Source organism: Schistocerca gregaria, chromosome X (assembly GCF_023897955.1).
Source record: "Schistocerca gregaria isolate iqSchGreg1 chromosome X, iqSchGreg1.2, whole genome shotgun sequence".
Classification (NCBI taxonomy): Eukaryota; Metazoa; Arthropoda; class Insecta; order Orthoptera; family Acrididae; genus Schistocerca; species Schistocerca gregaria.
Window position 1 is genome coordinate 36,032,732 of NC_064931.1, and position 20,522 is coordinate 36,053,253.

General features: G+C 39.0%; 1 protein-coding gene across 1 annotated transcript in view; it reads right to left on the reverse strand.

Moving 5' to 3' along the window:
• LOC126298656 (zinc finger FYVE domain-containing protein 9) overlaps positions 1 to 20,522 on the reverse strand; it is a 390,138-nt gene that overhangs the window by 57,393 nt on the left and 312,223 nt on the right. Inside the window, exon 14 of the mRNA XM_049990071.1 lies at positions 14,152 to 14,305. Within this exon, the coding sequence (XP_049846028.1) occupies positions 14,152 to 14,305 (154 nt within the window). The remainder of the gene's footprint in view (positions 1 to 14,151; positions 14,306 to 20,522) is intronic.

Sequence of the window (20,522 nt, forward strand, 5' to 3'; positions counted from 1 at the left end):
AGGCATCGACCAGCAACACCAGTTCTGCTGGAGCAGTACTAAATGCAGAAGCTGTCTGCATACAGGGAGGGCGAGACAGACAGCCCTACAGGTGCTGCTAGACCGTTAATGGCCACTAAAAACAGAGAAACACTCAACACAGTGCCCTGCAGGATCCCATTCTCCTGGATATGGGGGGAACTATGGGAGGCACTAACTTGGACTCAGAAAGTATGAAGCAACAGGAAATTCTCGATAAAAATCGGGAGCGAGCCTCGGATATCACACTCGTATATTGTGCCAAGGATATGATGTCGCCAGGTGGTATCATATGCTTTTTGTAGATCAAGAAAGACGGCAATAAGGTGTTGACATCTGGAAAAGGCTGTTTGGATGGCAGACTCAAGAGACACAAGATTATCAGTGGTAGAGCGACCCAGGTGGAAGCTGCCCTGGCACAGAGCCAGAAGGCCACAGGACTCCAGGACCAAACCCAACTGCCAACACACCATACATTCCAGTGGCTTACAAAGAACATTGGTGAGGCTGACGGGCCAATAGCTATCCACATCAAGCAGTTTTTTGCTAGGTTTGAGCACTGGTATGATGGTGCTCTCCCACCAGTGCGATGGAAAGATACCATCGCAGCAGGTTTGGTTGAAGATCACAAGGAGATATCATTGTAGTCAGATGAGAGATGTTTAATCATCTCACTGTGGATCCGATCGGGCCCAGGAGCTGTGTCGGGGCAATGTACAAGGTCACTGAGGAGCTCCAACTCTGTAAATGGGGCATTATAGTGTTCACTGTGGCGTATAGTGAATGAGAGTACTTTCCTTTCCGTACGTCGTTTGAAAGACCGAAAGGCTGGTAGGTAATTCTCCAAAGCAAAGGCGTGAGCATAGTGCTCAGCAATCGTGTTTGTGTCGATAGATAACACGCCATTTATGTTAACACTGGGAAATCCTGTTAGGATCTGGTACCCAAAAATTCGTTTGATCTTTGCCAAGACTTGGGAAGGTGACATATGGCACCCAATGGTCGACATGTACCTCTACCAACACTCCTGTATCCGCCTTTCGATAAGCTGGTGAACGCGGGCACAGAGGCATTTAAAGGCTATGAGCTGCTCAAGGGAAGGGTGCCACTTATGCTGCTGTAGAGCTCGCCGATGCTTTTTAATTGCCTCAACAACTTCCGGCGACTGCCAAGGGACTGTCTTTCACTGGGGCACCCTAAAGAACAAGTGATTTTCCTCCACAGAAATGATCGTTGTAGTTACCTGCTCAACCACTACATCAAAGTTACCATGTGGGGGAGATTCAATGGTGACAGGTGACAGTAGAAGTGAAGGCTTCCCAGTGTGCATTGTTTAAAGCCCACTTGGGCAGGCGTTCTAGGGCCTGAGGCTGGGGAAGTGAGAGGAAGAAGTGGAAGCGGTCACCACCACACAGGTCACCATGTGCTCTCCAGTGGATAGATGGGAGAAGTCCAGGGCTGCAAATTGATAAATCAATGGCCAAGTAACTACCATGAGCCACATTGAAATGTGTGGCAGCCCCAGTACTTAAAGAGGCAGACATCGAGTTGTGACAGTAAATTTTCTACATCTCTGCCTCAGCCAGTAAGAACTGTGCCACCCCACAAGGGGTTATGAGCCTTAAAATCTCCCAAAAGTAGGAAAGGTTTAGGAAGTTTATCAATCAATGCAGCCAATGCATTCAAGGGTACGGCACCAACTGGAGGAATATATATGTTGTAGACAGTTGTTATTTCCTGCATCGTCCTTATCCTGACAGCCACAGCTTCAAGAGGGGTTTGAAATGGCACAGGTTCACTGCATACTGAGTTCAAGACATAGATGCAAGCACCACCTGACACTCTATTATAGTTGCCACAGTTCCTGCAATATCCCTTATAGCCACAGTGGGCAGGGGTCCTCATTGCTGGGCACCAGGTTTCCAGGAGGGCACTGCAGAAAGCAGGTATAAAGCTTAACAGCTGCCGTAGCTCAGCCAGGTGGTGGAAAAAACTGCCGCAATTCCACTGGAGGATGACATTATCATGAGGCTAAGAAGGCATGAAGCACTCAAGGAGGCAGATTATGCCTCAGGGTCACCTGCTGCCTCCGACTGAGTATTTGTAGCCATTTCTATGGTGGATTAGGCGTGTCAGTGAGCTTCAGATCTCCACTGCATCCTCAGATGCAGCATTGATAGAGTGTGGTGGTGTTGGGGCTACCAGAGGGTCCTGTTTCTTAGCAGAATTCTTCTTAGTTTGCTTGCTCTCTCGTTTCGCTTTAGGGGCTTGCTGAGAAGATTTCTCCAAAGCAGATTCAGGCACAGAGGAAGACTGTGAAGCTCTTCGTCCAGCAGCTTTTGGCTCCTTGAGCTACTGGCGAGTGTCCACCATGGCATTAATGGAGACCTTGGGAGAGGGGGCCCCAAGGGACCCCTTCCATACGAGAGGAGCCAGAGGAGGCTGTTGCTTCTCTAGCAGGGGTGAGGGGAGGGACCGATGTTCCCTGCGTCTGGGGGGGGGGGGGGGAGCCTTGCTCCCTTGCTCCCAAAGTAGGTGCTTTGGGAGCAACGGAGGAAGATTTGCCCCCTACCACCAAGGGGGGCGGATGTATTCTGGTTCGTGGCACAGAGTGAAAAACCACTGGCACTTGGGACGGTGATGGTGACGTAGCTGCAGCGTATGTCGACGTCAACCGAATGGGGTGTAATCTTTCGAATTTACATTTTGCGTCTGTGTAAGTCAACTTGTCCACGGTTTTGTAGTCCATAATTTTCTGCTCCTTTTGGAGTACCGGGCAGTCTGGTGAGCAGGGGGAGTGGTGCTCTCCACAGTTGATGCAAGTGGTAGGTGGTGCACATGGAGTATGTGGGTGCAGTGGACGTCCACAGTCTTGACATGTGGTGCTGGAAGTGTAGTGGGAAGACATGTGCCCGCACTTCCGGCACTCAAAGCACCGCACAGGGGGAGGGGCGTATGGCTTAACATCACAGCGGTAAACCATCACCTTGACCTTTTCATGCAATTAATCACCCTGAAAGGCCAAGATAAAGGCACCGATAGCAACCCTGTTGTCTTTGGGTCCCCTGTAAACGCGCCAGATGAAATGTACACCCCGCCATTCTAAATTGGCGCAGAGTTTGTCATCAGAATGCAAGAGGAGGTCATGATGGAAAATAATCCCCCAGACCACGGTGAGGCTTTTATCGAGAGAGACAGAAACAGAAATATCACCCAGCTTGTAACATGCAAGTGTTGCTCGGGATTGGGCTGGGGATGTTGTCTGAATCTAGACTACACCGTTTCGCATCTTGGACAGCACTGTCACTTCTCCTAACTTATCCTCAAGGTGTTCAACAAAAAACTGAGACTTCGTAGGTAGTAAAGGGACCCCATCGGTTCTGCTACAGACTAAAAACCAAGGCGAATATGGCTCTCTCTGTTCTGTAGTTCTACGTTCCTCCCATGGTGTAGCGAGGGAGGGAAACAACTTAGGGTCATACCTGTTGGCACTGTATTCTATCTTGCCATTCTTAGAGACTGCTGGTGCCGTACGGTCACTAGCAAGAGGTGACTTAGTCGAAGATTGTGGGTCATCCACCCTGATGTCACCCACTCCAACCAGGGGCTCTCCCCACGAGCGTCACCCCGCCACAGCAAAGGCCATCTGGCATGATGGCTGTTGCTGGGAGTCCTGATGCCCCAGGAAGTCAGGCATCTACTCCTTGGTGTACGTGGCGAGTGTACAGCTTAGGCATCAGCAGTGCGATCCCTGTGTTGTCGGGGGACTATCACCAAGTGGGTACATGATGGCCCCACCACAACAGACTGGCTACTGTGTTGGATACTGGATGCAGAGAAATCCAATATTGTCATGGGGGCAAAAGAGGACAGAAGACAACGGAAGAAGATGACATACCCGGAAAGTGTCCTTGCCCAGATAGTTAAATCGCAGGTGGAGATGCAAAGCCATGACAAGTGATTCAGCAGATCGAATATAAGGGTGCTTGTGCACCACGTAAGGAGTCCTTCCCCATATGGCCCGCACTTCTGTAGAATTTTGAAAGTGGCAGGTCAAACCATAGGATGGGACCTGAACTCATAGGGCCGAAGTGAGAGACTCCTTTTAGTCGCTTCTTACGACAGGCAGGAATACCTCGGGGCTATTCGAACCCATGGACCCACAGGGGGAGTGAAGAATGGACTGCCATTCTCCAAGAAACACTGAACATATGCCTGCGAGAGCAGAAGCTATCATCAAGGCTATGGGTGGGATATTGAATTCCAGCTTACCCAATGGAGGGCGCCAAGAACTAGTATGTCATTTTCAGCCAGGTGTCCGGATACTTTTGAACACACACACACACACACACACACACACACACACACACACCACACACACACACACTCTACTCTACTGGTGATTAAAACTAAAACACCAAGGTGGTTATCAAATAACAAAGTAATATTTATTCTGTGTTTACAGTATAGTAGGGACAGAGGCGTCCACAAGAGTTATTTCACCTATAAAATTTAGTTCTTGTAGCATGACCTGTCTCTAAAATGGAGGAATTAACTTGTATAAAAAATTTACAAGTCTGCAGTGCTAGCAGTCCATGGTGCTCCAGGCAATCACTGCACTATTTATACGGACATTTGTCTTACTCCAAACATGCCTGTTTCCTGACTCAAGAGAATGGAATGTGACTATACAGTCCTGCATGGTCAAGTGAACAATATGTTTGTGCTCTTTGGCATCAGTTACATGGAGTCGCCAATATCTCAGATTGCGTTAAGTACAGCCCTCCTGAAAGCATCAATTCTATATTCGCTCAACAATCACTGGACCCCAACTGACACAAGCAACAATTTCCAAGACCACAAAACAATAAACTGCAGTCTTGAAAGGCCACGATCCTGTCGAATTCCAACATATGCTTCCAGACTTTTCTAACCCAGTTCTTAACATGATCTTCTCACAACCACCAACATTCCATGCGATTTCTGAAAGAGAAATTCAATTCGTAATCTTTCCTCATAGCCAAACTATAGAAGGCATTATTCCTATCTACCTTGTGTAGCTGTACTGAAATGCTAATCACCTGATGAACTGAAATTGACACCCATCAGTTACCCTTGTCTTTCAGGAGCATTTTAGCATATATACGTCACATAAAAGTGGCCACTTGGATAGTCTGTAGAGGGGGTGAGGAGTAACACATAACTGCAAATTATTTCAGATATTTGACTACGGTTCTTCAGATGAAAATGACAGCAGTTTACATATACAGCTACATACGCCGGATTTTTTTCTGGTTAAAATTCCAAATTTCCTGTGGCCACCGAAAAAACCTATTTTAAGTCCCCATTTCACTTATTCTGAGTAATAATAATTTGATACATCAATGAAAGTACACTGCTCTAGCATAACGTCCGCAAAATTACAACTCAACAGTGTATGTACAAAAATTTGATAACTATGGTATATGTGTCGTGCTCTTAATTTGATAACTGTAATAGTAATAAATTAACACAACTTCGATAATGTTGTAACTTGCAATTACCAGTATTTCTATAAGTACTATGACTATAAAAACTGGTCTGCAAACCATGGCTGTAAAGCATGTACACACTGCTCCTTTTAGTTGTGTGTGTCTGAAAGGAGAGTCTTTTCCTTTTGTTCTTGGTATACTCCATATCCTGTGGTTCAATGGTTCTACCCATGGACTTATTTTCAAGACTTAAGTTCCCATGCTACTTTATTTTCTGAAAGTTATCTGTGAAATTTGGAAAAGGACACACAAGATGTATTCAAAAAAGTAACAGGGATTTGCATTAGTCTGATTTGCACAATTTTTTCACTGTTGTCAAAGAAATGATGATGAACGGTAACAGAATTACAATCAAAGAAGTCACTGATGATGATGTTGACATATCAATTCATTCATGCCACAATTTTTTTTATTTTTTTTGAGGGTTTTTATTATGAAATGTGTGACACCAAAATTTGTCTGGAAACAGCTGAATTTTGAACAAACATAGCAAAAAAAAAGCAAGTTTTTTAGAAGTCACTACATGAAGTTGACAACTATGCAGAATGAAGTCAACAATGACGCAGAACTACTGAAATATGTCACAACAGGTGATGAAGCATGAATTCATGGATATGACGTTACAACTAAAACTTAATTCAGGTTACCTTCCATTCAGAAAGCTGTTGCACTCAGCAACTGTCATATTGACATGTAAATTATAGTTTGCAGCGATCAGTCGTCCTTTTTAAATTTTATTGTTCAGATCTAGATTTCGGCTAGAAGCAAGGCATTCTCAATGCACTATTATTTTTGCTCAATCCATGTAATGCCTGTTGGTTGGGCTTAATACACATTTCATTGAATATATTCACGTATGGAAGTGAAACATGGATGATAAACAGTTTACGCAAGAAGAGAATGGAAGCTTTTGAGATGTGGTGCTACAGAAGAATGCTGAAGATTAGATGCGTAAATCATATAACTAATGAGGAGATACTGAATAGAATTGGGGAAAAGAGAAATTTGTGGTACAACCTGACTAGAAGAAGGGCTCAGTTGGTAGGACACATTCTGAGGCATCAAGGTAACACCAATTTAGTCTCATGGAGAGAGACCAAGAGACGAATACAAGCAGTTTCAGAAGGCTGTAGGTTGTAATAGTTACTTGGAGATGAAGAGACTTGCACAGTACATTGTAGCATGGAGAGTTGCATCAAACCAGTCTTTGGAGCAGAGACCACCACCTCCACAACAACAACCACCCTATAGAATTAAAGTACAATGTGGTTATCATTTCCATGTACAAAATCCAAATTAGACAGAGAACATATGAGGCATGTTTTTTAAGTAAGGTCCATTTTGTTGTAGACAGTAGTAGTTCACGCACATACTGCATCGAGTGCGTGTGTCGTGTAATGCCATGCATCGGGAACAGTGCTCAATTTCAGCTCTGCACTTAACCTGTACAGTTCTGTTCTGTGCTTTCAAAATGTTTAAGACTATCAACTCGCGCGCTGTGTGTGAGGTTCGCTTAGTGATACGGTTTTTGTCAGCAAGGAACTTGTCTGCTGCAAAAATTCATCGACAGGTTTGCAAGTGTATGGTCATACTTTTATGAGTGAAAGTAAAGTGCGTAAGTGGGTACGAGAATTCAAAAATGGCCGTGACAACATCCATGATGAGGACCACTCCGGTCGCCCTTCTTTGATTACAGACGATTTGATGCCTTCAGTTGAAACAAGGATTCGTGAGAACAGGCACTTCACAATAACAGGTCTCTCAAACAAATTTCCTGACTTGTCAAGATCAGTGCTTTACAACATTACCGAGTGAGGTGGCGCAGTGGTTAGATACTGAACTCACATTCGGGAGGACGACAGTTCAATCCCACGTCTGGCCATCCTGATTTAGGTTTTCTGTGATTTCCCTAAATTGCTCCAGGCAAATGCCGGGATGGTTCCTTTGAAAGGGCATGGCTGACTTCCTTCCCAATCCTTCCCTAATCCGATGAGACCGATGACCTCGCTGTCTGGTCTCCTTCCCCAAAACAATCAACCAACCTTTACAACATTGTTTATGAACACAATCATGGCATTGGTGTTTTGGGATAGGCATGGTGTTTTGTTGGTCAACTTCATGCAATGAGGAACCACTATCAATGCAGAAGCATACTGCAAAACCCTGAGAAAGCTACGCAGAGCGATTCAAAACAAAAGACCTCACATTTCAGGTCAGACCCGCAATTTATTGGACAATTTTGGCTGGGAAGTTTTAGACCAACCACCCTACAGTCCTGATCTTGCGTCGAGCGATTATCATCTGTTCCTCCACCTCAACACCTCAGTGGCAACCATTAACAATGACGACGACGATGTGAAACCAGCAGTAAACTCTTGGTTATCGGAGCAGGTGACAAGTTTTTATGAAGAGGGTGTTTTAAAATTGGATGAGAGGTATGATACGTGTTTGAACAAATTTGATAACCATGTCAAAAAATAGAGCGAAGTATGTACTTTCTGAAAATAAATTTACTTTTTTGAAATAACTTTTCGTTGTGTACTTAAATTCAAATGGACCCAAATTAAAAAACACTCCTTGTTCATTCTATTATCATCCAAGCCATGTTAAACTTTGGCCAAATTATAAGAGAAGTGTGCACACAAGCATTTTAGACATATAACGATGTATAGCAACTTACAACAGTATTATATGCCATTAGACAAACTGACTGTAAGTTTACAGTTATTTAATATACGAAAGATAACCACAGAACAACTAAACTGGATAATTCTGAATTGGACACACCACAAAGCCAATAATCACCTGTTCCAATCAAAATACAAGTGGCATGACTTGCAGGAGCACTTTTCAAATCCCAATGCTTTCATATTCATTTGAATTAATTTTTTCTGCTCTGCTAAAAGCTACATCATTTAGATTTATTCTTCTGGACTGGTGGTACAGTAAGCTAATCTCGCAGAAGACTTTCTATGCTGCATCAAATCTTTTTTTGGTCTGATTATCAACATATCTTAATCAATGAAAAATAAATTTTCTACTGCTCCAAATCTTTACATTTTTCCCTCCTTGGGTTGGATTGTTTCTACCTCTGTTTGGTGTTTTCTATATTATGCAACTGTTACTTTGAGCAGTACTCTTTTCTTACATGCCTCCTGCAACATTAACTTAATTTTGATGGAGGTTTTCTATCCCACCCTGATGCATGATGGTGCCACAAACTTTATAACATGTGACAACTAACTGCTCTTTCATATTACCAACATACTGTTTTCATAGAGAAGCATCACTCTGCATTTAATTATGATAACTGTGTACATGAAGTATTCAAACTTTTTTTCATTCAGAATAGCTTCCCAGAAGTGAAAACCATTTTTCTGTGTGGCTAGGTCCTCAATGAATCAATTAATTTTGTGTGTGTGTGTGAGAGAGAGAGAGAGAGAGAGAGAGAGAGAGAGAGAGAGAGAGAGAGAGAGAGAGAGACTCAAATGAAGATTAGTTTCAATAAGGTTGAGATGAAGATTACTGGCAGTTTTGACCACAGAGATTAGAGGAATATTTTACTGTCTATTTTTTCAAGAAATGCTCTGTAATTTTCTGAAATTGAAGCAATTCTACTGTCTTAATGTGTTACATACTTTCAGTCATTTTTTAGTGTGAAATCCCAAAGAAATAGGCCTTGCAAGGAGCAACAATAATATTTATATATTTGATAACAGTGGTTGATCACATATAAAAATAAGTGCTATGGTAATAATTTACTTGAAGCACAACTCTGTGAGAAAATCACCAAAGTACAGACATGTATTAAAATTAGTAGAATTTGATGCACTGCTTTGTCTTCCCTTATTACTGACACAACAAGGAATTCCTCTTCAAAGCTCTCCACAACAATTTATAACTGAATGACTGACTACAACTTCAGCCACCAAATGCTTGAAACCCTATCAGGCCTTTCAAAACTACCCAATATTTCTCTCACTTCTCAGATAAAATTAACTTCCCTGATAGTTCCAGGTTTTCCAGACAAACCACCACCCTGTGAAAACTCACATAAGATCAGAATAATCCTCTACCATGAACCACAATAACAGCCAGAATCTGGCAGCTTTTGTAAATTAAGACACAGATTTCTCGATAATTTAGTTGGCATAGCGCAAGTTACGAATAAGTCAGGAAGTAGCAGTAATCTGTAAATATTTATAGCCGTAGATGAAGGTTTTAACCTAATCTGTCTTTCCTTGCTGCACTTTCTTGCCTGTACCTGTTTACTTTTCACGCATAATTTGTGTGTGTGTTTCTTTGGTAGCGTTGACACGGATCACTTGAAATAATACTGATAAGGCTAAATTGGTTCGTAAATGAGTTCATATTAAAGATATATTTTTAACTTCCATTAACCAATCACCTGGGCAGGACTGTATATGCGGTTGTTGTTTATCTTCAGTCCAAAGATTGGTTTCATGCAGCACTCCATACTATCTTGTGCAAGCCTTTTCATTTCCACATAACTACTGCAACCTATATCCACTTGAAACTACTTACTGTATACAAGCCTTGGCCTGCCTCTACCATGTTTATGCTTCACACTTACCTGCATTACCAAACTGATGATTACCTGATGCCTTAAGATATGTCTGATCAACTGATCCCTTCTTTCAATCAAGTTGTGCCAAATTTCTTTTCTCCCCAATGGGATTCAGTACGATACTAGTTATTCAATCAACCCAACTAATCTTCAACAGCCTTCATTTCAAAATCTTCTATTCTCTTGTTGTCAGAACTGTTTATTGTTCATGTGTCACTTCTGTATAACACTACAGTATAGACACACATCCTCAGAAAGAAACATACCAACAGTTAAATTTACATTTAGTGTTAGTAAATTTCTCTCTCTCAGAAGTTATTTCCTTGCAACTGTCAGTTTACTTTTATATCCCCTCTATTTTTGCCATCTATAGTTATTTTCCTGCTCACAAAAACTTATCTACTAATTTCAGTGCCTAATTTCCTAATTTAAGTTCTTCAGTACTACCTGATTTGATTAGATTACATTCCATTGCCCTTGTTGTACTTTTATTGATTTTTGTGTCATATTTCCTTTTCAAGTTATTTTCAACTCTGCTGACCTGATCTTCCAGGTCCTTTGCTGTCTCTGTCAGAATTACAATGTTTCCTGCAACCTCATTTTTTCTTAAATTTCTCCTCCACAAATTTAATTCCTTTTCTCCTTCGTTTACTTTACAACTTGCTAAATTTACAGGCTGAATACCATAGGGGATAGGTGATGACACTGTCCTACTCCATTCTGAACTACCACCTCCCTTTTATACCCTTCAACTCTTATAATTGCAATCTGGTTTCCGTACAAATTGTAAATAACCATTCACTCCGTGTATTTTATCATCACTACCTTCAAAATTTCAAAGAATGTAGTAAAGTCAACATTGTCAAAACCTATCTCTAAATTTACAAATGCTTTAAACATAGGTTAGCCTTGCCTCAATCTATCTTCCAAGATAAGTCAGTGTAGCCTCAGAGGATCCTGTATTTATCTGGAACCCAAACTGATTTCCCTCCCAAGGTTGAAGTCTACGAATTTTTGGTAATATTCTCAACTGTCTGTGCCTGTCTTCTTTATAATTAGTATTTTTCTTCTTTCCGTCTGAGGTTATTTTTGCAGTCTGATATCCTGCACACCAAGTAGAATAGTTTTGTCATGGTTGACTCTCCCAAGGATGTCAATAGGCCTGAGTGACTCTCATGAACTCAAGGAGCATTGTTTTGACCTCAGCCTTTAAATGCTCTGTACATAATGTAAGTATGAATTTATCAATAGCAAGTATAATAGAAATCATAAAGACTTCAAAATCTTCTCAGAAACACAAGTCTTTCCTTCAGAATCGACAGCAAATACTAATATGTCAAATACCTCTTAAACTATTTCTTTCAGTGTGATATAGTGCTATTGCCACTATGCCACACAGTTGAAAACTAGATAGGAATGAATTCTTTGTATGTTAAGATGTCCAGCAGTAGTCCTCTTTATATGTAGTTCTGTTTACACAAACATATTAAAGCCTCAGAATGAAGTATGACGATATACTTCATGCACAACCAGGAGGCATTTTAGAGTGGGCTGTGTTTCATTTTAATACTTTTTGTTTTGCATGCATGCATTAGTATACCGTATTATTGTTAAGTACATGAAGAGTCATTATTTTTAAAAGATCTGTGAAATTTGACATTTTGATAAGACAGGTTTCCGAGCCAAATTTTTCAAATTATTACTTTTGAAAAATGAAAATAAATGATCTATGACCTTTTATTCTTTGACAGGGTAGCAGAAAATGAAAATCTGACTTTCAGTAGCAACTGGAGAGGGTAAAAAATAAAAGAAACGTTAAGTATAAAAAAAAGAACTGCTACAAGGTAGTATCCACGAACAAGAAGTAGGTCCTCAGTTGCCGGTTATATTAGCAACAATTTAGCAAGATTTGATGTTTCTGCCACTCTGGAGAATTTTACTTCTATCTACACCTGATTACTGGCAACACGTGTACACTCAAAGCATTTCTATTTAGAAAATTTCCGAGGCAGGCCAGCACCCATAGTATACAGCACAATTTTTGGGTTTCATCAGCGATGCAGCAACTGTCTACCGATAAAAGAACATGTCTTGGTTTTTTCCACCAGGTAAAATCATAAGTACCAAAGAGTAGAGACCACATGATGCTAGCCATAACGAATTGTACAACACTATCATAAGTTATTTCCTTTGTTATTATTATTATTATTATTATTATTATTGTTGTTGTTGTTATTAGTGTTAACATCATACATATAAAAATTGCCATTAGAGAGATATGATTGGAAAAAACCAAGAAGCACCATTGGTGTAATAGCAAACCAAGATTTAAATTTGATAAGAGTACCTTTTGTATTTGGGATGTGATGAAGTGGTACTATATATAAAGAGAACCAAGTGATAGGGTACAGATCAATTAGTTATTGTTGAAGCAGTACGTGGACATTCATGTGAACCAACACGATTATGTTATTACTGAATTTGACAATTTCTCACAATATAATTATTTTTAAATAACATACCAGATTTTTTTCACCAATGACCACAAAGTCCACTTCCAATTTAGAGGCAAATTATAGATGTGGTATCTGTGACAAGTGCAGCAAGAACATAAAACACAAACGCAACAAAATTGGTGAGGTGGCCAGAAAAAACTAAGTGTGTATAAAAGCAGGGAAGTGACTGCTCATTTCAAGAGTATTTCACCTGACTAAAATCTGAGTGCAGCAAGCCATGGTACATGAGTAACCCAAGATACAAATGTGGATGTTCAAAGGTCACAATCATTTTCAAACACCGTATTTGGCTCTATTGTGATACAGGATTTGGGGCAGTTATGTAAGGATTGCACACAAGAAAAACTAAAGATTGAGTTTAACACGCCAATGAAGTCTTTAAGAGGTTGACACAGATGGACAAAGGAAACCTGAAGAACACACAACAACAACAACAACAACAACAAGCTTGTCTCTCACCTTAAGTGATTTTAGGATACCATGCAAAATCTAAATCAGGATGACTTAGGTGTGGTATGCAAATCTCTCCTCCTATGCAAAAATTTGAGTTTGCACTCAAGAGTACCAAGTGATAATGTGTGTGGTACCGGAATATTGCCCAAGTTTTCAGGGATGGCAATCACATGTTGGTGAGGTATGCTTGCTTGTGTGAATGAATGTGTGTGTGTGTGTTTCCTTTTCTGACGAAGACTTTGGCCGAAAGCTGATGTGTAAGTGTCTTTCCTTTGTGCCTGTCTGCAACTCAACATTTCATCTTTATGGTGAATAGCAATCTCTCTCTTCCTTATATGGTTGATCTTCATAAATAGTCCTACACAGCTACAAAATCAAAGTTTTTCTACACTTTCTGCTGCATGGTATAAATTCATATTCACAAGCTTTTGATCAATTTCTCCTCAGCCATTATCAAGTGGCAAGTCATGGAAGAGAATGCAACTAAAAGTTTGAAGATACTAAATTATCTCACGTGTCTGGAGCCCAAGAAGTTGAAATATTGGTACTATTTCTATGTGATTATGTTGTAAGTAATCATTATTGACTTGTGTACAAATAATCAGCTTCTAGATACATAACTGCAAATGGGAGTAAAATGGTGAGACTGGGAAATTAAAAAATCGAGCTAATGTACATGCTTCTTACCTCTTCAACATAAGGACATAGCTGTTAAAATATTGACAGAGAAGCTAAAACATACTAACTGATATTATTTTGGAATGTTGATTAATTTATACAAAATCTCATAAATCAATAACGGTTCATTGGAAATGTGTGTGCTATCAGTGTACAGATTATTATAGGCGAAATTTCTGTCCTGGGGGGAAAAATAATATGGAATTAGATTTATCTTTGTTGTAAACATAGAGTTATGAAACAAATGGGAAATTACAAATGAAGTTCTCATATCATTAATGAATACACATAATATGAACAGCTCTTATCAATTAAAATGCAAATATGGTGTGGTTTAATTATTTAAAGAATGAGAAACAAAACTCACCTTTTCGTGGTTTATTGTGAATGTTTATAGCTTGTGTATGATAACTTTCATCTCCACCAGACTGAATGCACACCAAATGTGAGTCAGCAGAGAAACTAAAATTTGCAGCAAATGCCAAGACATGGTCATTTGAATTATTCAGAGCACGTGTCACCTACACAAACCAAGGGGAAAAAAAAGAGATTTAACAAACACAGAAACTTAATTGCAAATGTTTTAAATTCAGTGTCATGAAGCTGTAGTAATCTATGAAATCACAATATAATGAAATTAATCCCCTGAAAATCAAAACATGACACACACACACACACACACACACACACACACACACACACACACACACACACACACACACACACACTTCTGATTTTCTTTAAACTGTTTAAGAAGCTAGTAATAAGAAATATCACATACAATGCATATGAGCTAATAATTTCTACACATCTGAATACACATTATACATGTGATCAATGTGAAACTTTTAATTTTTCCTCGTGTATAAGATGTTCAAGCAACATAAGGGAATGCAGCCAGGGGAAGTTTTCGACTAGCCACCCCACATCCAACGATGACCAATGTCAGAAGCTGTTGATGATGAACGTTAGTTACCAAAGGATGAGCAAGTACATTTACTCCATCCTTTTGTCATGTGACCAGGGAAAGAGCAGGACCCTGAGCAGAATTCAAGCAAAAATCTCTGCCTCTATTTATGAGGTCACTTGCTAATTTAATCTCAACTGCTTTGTTAACAACAATATCACAATTGCTCGAAGCTCATAACTGAAGATCTGTGCTGCTGTACTCCATAGGATGACTGGTATCAGTGCAATGTTCTGCAATAGTAGATTTATTAAGCTGCCGAAAGCAAGAGAGATGCTTATGCTCTACACACTGGTCCTCGAGTGACACATTGCAACTGCATATCATATAGAAGATACCCACCTTACACAATCCAAGATCACCCTTTACGGACCATAAAACATTATTATTCCAAACGACAGTCATCTGGCTGCGTTGCCATACGTTGACCAAAAATATTATAAACAGGAAGAAACTCAAGTTCCACACTATTTACCCCTGTGGGAAGAATAAGGATCACTTCTTGCAGGAGTTCAATAATTTCACAGTAGAAGTAAGACTGCAATGTGCAACCTCCCCCCCCCCCTTCCTCCCTCTTTTTAATACTGTGTACAGACCACAATGTTATTCAAGCATTTGGCATTTGCATCATGTTAATTCTCCTACTGCTAATTGCATCAAGTACTGGTTTAGCTCCTGTTCGTGCAGGGATACGCTATACTCAGCAACAACTGGAGTTTGTTTCTGTGGAATTACTTTGGCTTTATTTTACAAGTGCTTCAACAGTTTTGGCACTGGCTGAATGGTCTGACTGAGAATTTCATTCTTCTACTGCTTGACATTTGGCTAAGTTTGAACGTGTCCATGGCTCAGCCCAAGCATTTGCCAGTTGTTTATTTTACTAGTTTTGCTGAACAGACTGTTTTTAAACTACTCCTAGGCATTGCACAGAAGGTTACAACAGAAGCATGTAATGCATTAAATGGGAACATTCACTCAAGGGTAATTTTACAGGAGCTGAGAGGGAAGGTTTGTGTATACCTTTGGGTTGATTCTGACATTGCTATCCGACTTGTAGACAATGGCAATGCTACAGTTCTGCTGGACAAGGAGGACTATGTTCAAGAGATGCTGTGTTTACTGTCTGATCCAGTATATTTCAGACCCCATGCTAACCCAAAAAAAGGGTTGGGAGGAAGACCACCAACCTCTTGAAGGAAAGTTCCTTGTTGCAAGATACTAGCAAGAGTCTTAATTCAAATTGTGCTGTTCCACGTAAACTATATGCCCTTCTGAATTTCCACTTGATAGGGTTTCCACTTAGGCTATTAATCAGTAAAATTGGTGGTCAGACATACCTTTTAGCCCACTAATGGGTCAGTGGCTACATAATATTAGGAACTTGTTGGATCTCTGGTATTTCAATAAGCATTGATGTGGTGTCTCCCTCTTTTGACCTGTGTTCCTCTGCCTAATTCATTACAGTTAATTTGGGTTACATTTGGCTCTGAATTAAATAATCTAGTTTGATGTGTGTTGACATCTAATTACTTTTTACTCAGTGACCAGTTCTATGAGCATACAAAGTTGTGATGGAGAACCCTTTGTCTGTGATTATAGCCAATCAGCTGAGATAGACACCTTGAAGTCACCTTTTGCCAGAATGCACTGCTGAATTGTGCCCAGTTAATGCTTGTCTCAGTTTTGTCACCAACCTTGTCTTGCCAACTCTCAGAGATGTCAATGAAGTTCTCATCACTCTCAATGACTGAAGTCACAAATCATGTTTGCTATTGCAAAGTCCCAATCACAAATACTACAGCAAAATCACAGAATTCAACTACCACATGACACATACACACTGTCAGGCCATAGTCATAAGAGCTGTGTTAGAATTAGTGAGGAATATGTTGTGTTGACAGGTAAGAGCTACCAACTACTGGATTCAGTTAAAACTAAAGCACAGTTGTATTAATAGGTCTACAATTTGTTATTAACATTACATACCAGTCACAGAATGCGCCACAGGGATTTATCAATTGAACCCTTTGTGAACAAGTTGGTTATGGATGAACAATTTAAAATGTTAAGAACTGAGTGGGCAACAAGCCATAGATTATTATTTTTATTGTCCACCAAACACATTGACTGCAGATGCCAATCCATTTTTTTAGCTCATACGGAGATAATGGAGAATCACTGTACAGCTAACATAGTGTCTAAGGTGGTCATATTCCCGACTGAAACTTTACAGGACCTCTATGTTAGTTCTTTCATATCATGTTTATTTAATGAAATTTTGTCCGAGATATTTTATTTCATATCATTATTTTCATACATCACATATATCCAAGGCATTTGCTTAGTTGTAAGCAAGTTCTGTTTATCAGGAGTAGCTGTTTTAAATTTGTCAACCTATTTCCATTTATTTATGTATTTATGACTGTCAATGTAAATTATATACCTTCTTGTAAATGTTTATAATATAAAACTGGTATGGAATAATAATTAATTTCCAGGGCAAAAGCGTTTTGTACAACACTGGCAGGAAGCATGATCAACATATTTAAAACATTCAGCAAAACCAGAAGAGAATTACCTTCCCACAACCAAGGATTGGGCTGCCATATTCACAGCTATGTTTTTATACAAAATTTTCTTCTTGTCTCCTCCAACTTCACTTACTCCACACTACAGAATCTTTTCCCTCTATAAAAGCTTTCTGTTGTGTTCTACAGATGCCATGTTTTCTCCTGTTACAGCTATAGTTATAAAACTTTCTTTGATATCACGTGCAACTTAACTTCCAGCAGGCACAGCATAATAATTTCTGCTGGAAATAAATTAATCTGGCACCTACAACCTTTACACATTCGAATTACATCTATGTAAATGTACATTGCAGAAGTGGCAATCGATAAATGTATAGTAATGATGACACCTCATGATTAACATGATCTGGTACAGAAGCGCTAGCTTTCTTGGTCATAGTTACCATTAGTTCGTATGAGATGAGGAGCTAAAGATTGGTACACCAAAACTAATTACACATGGGGAGAAAAAAGAGGGTTATATCAAGAACTCACTAAAAGCCATGAGATTATGAAAGACTGTCAGTGTACCATGACTCCTTAAACACTGACAATGAGTCCTTCAGGCATGACTTCTCTGTGGTAAGATTTCACCATAAACATAGAACAGCTAATGTTAATAACAGCATCCTAGTAACAATACTGTTTTGTTATATTTACACATAAAATTAAAAACCGGACATTAAATTACTCCTTGCTAAAATCATCATTTCATCATATATGAATTCTTCTACCGAATAGTAGCATTTATTCCACAAAATCCACTGGAGCCTTAATTTTAGAGTCTCCAGCTTCATATTAAATAGGTTTTTTTTCCATTAATTTTCTTATATGTTGCCATCCTCATCTACTGCGGAGTCTGAGCATACAACTTCAGTTGGTGTGTGGGTAGCAAAAAATTATTTTTATTTCTCATGTTCTATGTGTAGTTTAAATGATTCTCTTCAAATAACTTTTGTCTTCTTTGAAGTAAGATTATAATCTCATAAATGTATATTTGGGGAGGGGGTGGGGGGGGGGGGGGGACAGTTAGGATATGCAGGATATGCAGTTTCTGAAATAATGGACAACAAGATTCTTTTTGCTATGCAGTACACACATATCTAATAACATTCCATACCCAATGACACACTCAAAATTGCAACAATACACTGTTTATTGTGTGTGCATATCAGTATAATTTGCTAGTATTTGAATTGCAAATGTACAACTGCTTAGTTTAATGACAGAAAATCAATATGTGTATTTCAACTTAAGTTCAGTCCAAGGAATTTGATTGTGTCAACTTCTTCCATAAGTCAATTGTTAAATTGTATTTTAAATTCTACAAATTTTGAATGTTTGGTGTTGAAATGTACCATATCAGTTTTAACAATGTTCAGTTTCAACCCATTTAATCAGAACCAATTTTCCAGAGTATCCAGTGTGCTTACAACAGAACTCTGAAATCTTTGTGCATCATCATCTTCAACTAAAACAAACTTATTGTCAGGAAATAGAAATGATGAGGAATTTATATTTATGGGTCAGTCATTTATGTGGTATAGGAACAGGATATACCCTGAAATGAAGCTCTGGGGCACACACTGTGATACTGAACTCCATTTAGAATAATAGTTCACTTCATTTGAAGTGATGGTTAGCCTTGCTTTCTATTCTCAAGTGTGATTTAAGCCATTTCAGATCATTTACCTTGATACCATATTTATCGAGTGCGTAGATATGCAATGCTCTGTTTACGGAGTCAAAGGCTTTTGCAAGATCACAGAAGATACTTGCTACTTCATACTCCTATGGTCCACTGGTTTGCATATTTTTTCAATAAAGGTATTTTCTGTATCCAGAGTGTATTTTTCCTTATTGGAATATAAATAAGCTGCTTAAAATAATATAATTTTCTACATTAAATTTTTTGACCTGGTATGCAGCTATTTTTTTCTAACCCTTTTGACAGGACTGGAAAAACAGAAATAGGACAATGGTTTCACATGTCTCCCCTCATACCTTTCTTGAACAGAGTTCTGACTTTGGTATACTTCAGCACACCAGGAAAACACCCTTGTTCAAAAGATTTAAGTTAGCAGAGGTGCTGTTATGCAATATTTGCTTTAATCATTTTAGTAAGTATCCCATCTCAACCAGCAGAGCTTTTATTTTTTTAAATGATAATATAACATTTTCCACCTCGTTTATTGTGACTTTTTTAAAATGTGTAAGGTACTCTGGTTCTTGGTTGAGTCCAAAGGAATTAACTTTACTCTGATACTCTGCTACGTCAACATCTGGCTTTCCCACATTTATGAAGAATTCATTTAAAGCCTCTGATGTTTTAGCTGGGTTTACTATAAGGCTATCATCTACTTTAATCCCAGATAATTACATTTTTAATAACTCTAATGCCTAACTCTGATTTGACAACAGAACACAATGCCTTTGTCTTATATTTATGTTTTAAAATGAACTTGAAGTCTGCCATATGTTTGGCTGCCTTCACGACTTTCTTAAATACAGATTTATAATGTATAGCATACTCAGTAAAATTACATTTTTTTAAAAATATATATATATATCTCAGTTTGCTGTGGACGTGCCTCTTCCTGACACTAGGAATTTTTACACCCCAATTCTTTTGTTAAATGGGGTTCTTAGTGAAAAAGTTTCATTACAAATTTTGAGAGCTACTTAAATATTCGTTGAAGTTACTATTACTTGAGATACACCTGTAGCTGTCATAAGACCATCCAACCTCTCTTTACTTATGAAACACAGTTAAATTTTTTTCATTGAAGTTCCTTTTCACATGACTTTTGCTACATGAAATTAATTTATTTATTTTTGGTAATCCAATGGATATCGCTGTGTGATTGGATATTAATAAATCTAAGAAAATTTATAAACATCTTCAAACACATAATTTGTTACTATATTATCAATACAGGTCACTGGCTGCGCATTTACCCTAGTGGCTTGAATCAAGTTTATTACGTCAGTGAACCTTGACGCATCCCTGCTTTCAACTGTGATATTAATATGAAAGTCATCAGCTATTACAATCAATTTCCTTTTTTCTTTACAGAGTTTTTTCACAAAGGTACTGAAATTTGACCACAAAGCTTCAGTTTGTTAATGTAATGATAATTCCCAAAATAATACAACTGTGGCTTTTCTATAAAAAAAAAAAAAAAACCTGTTCTACAATCA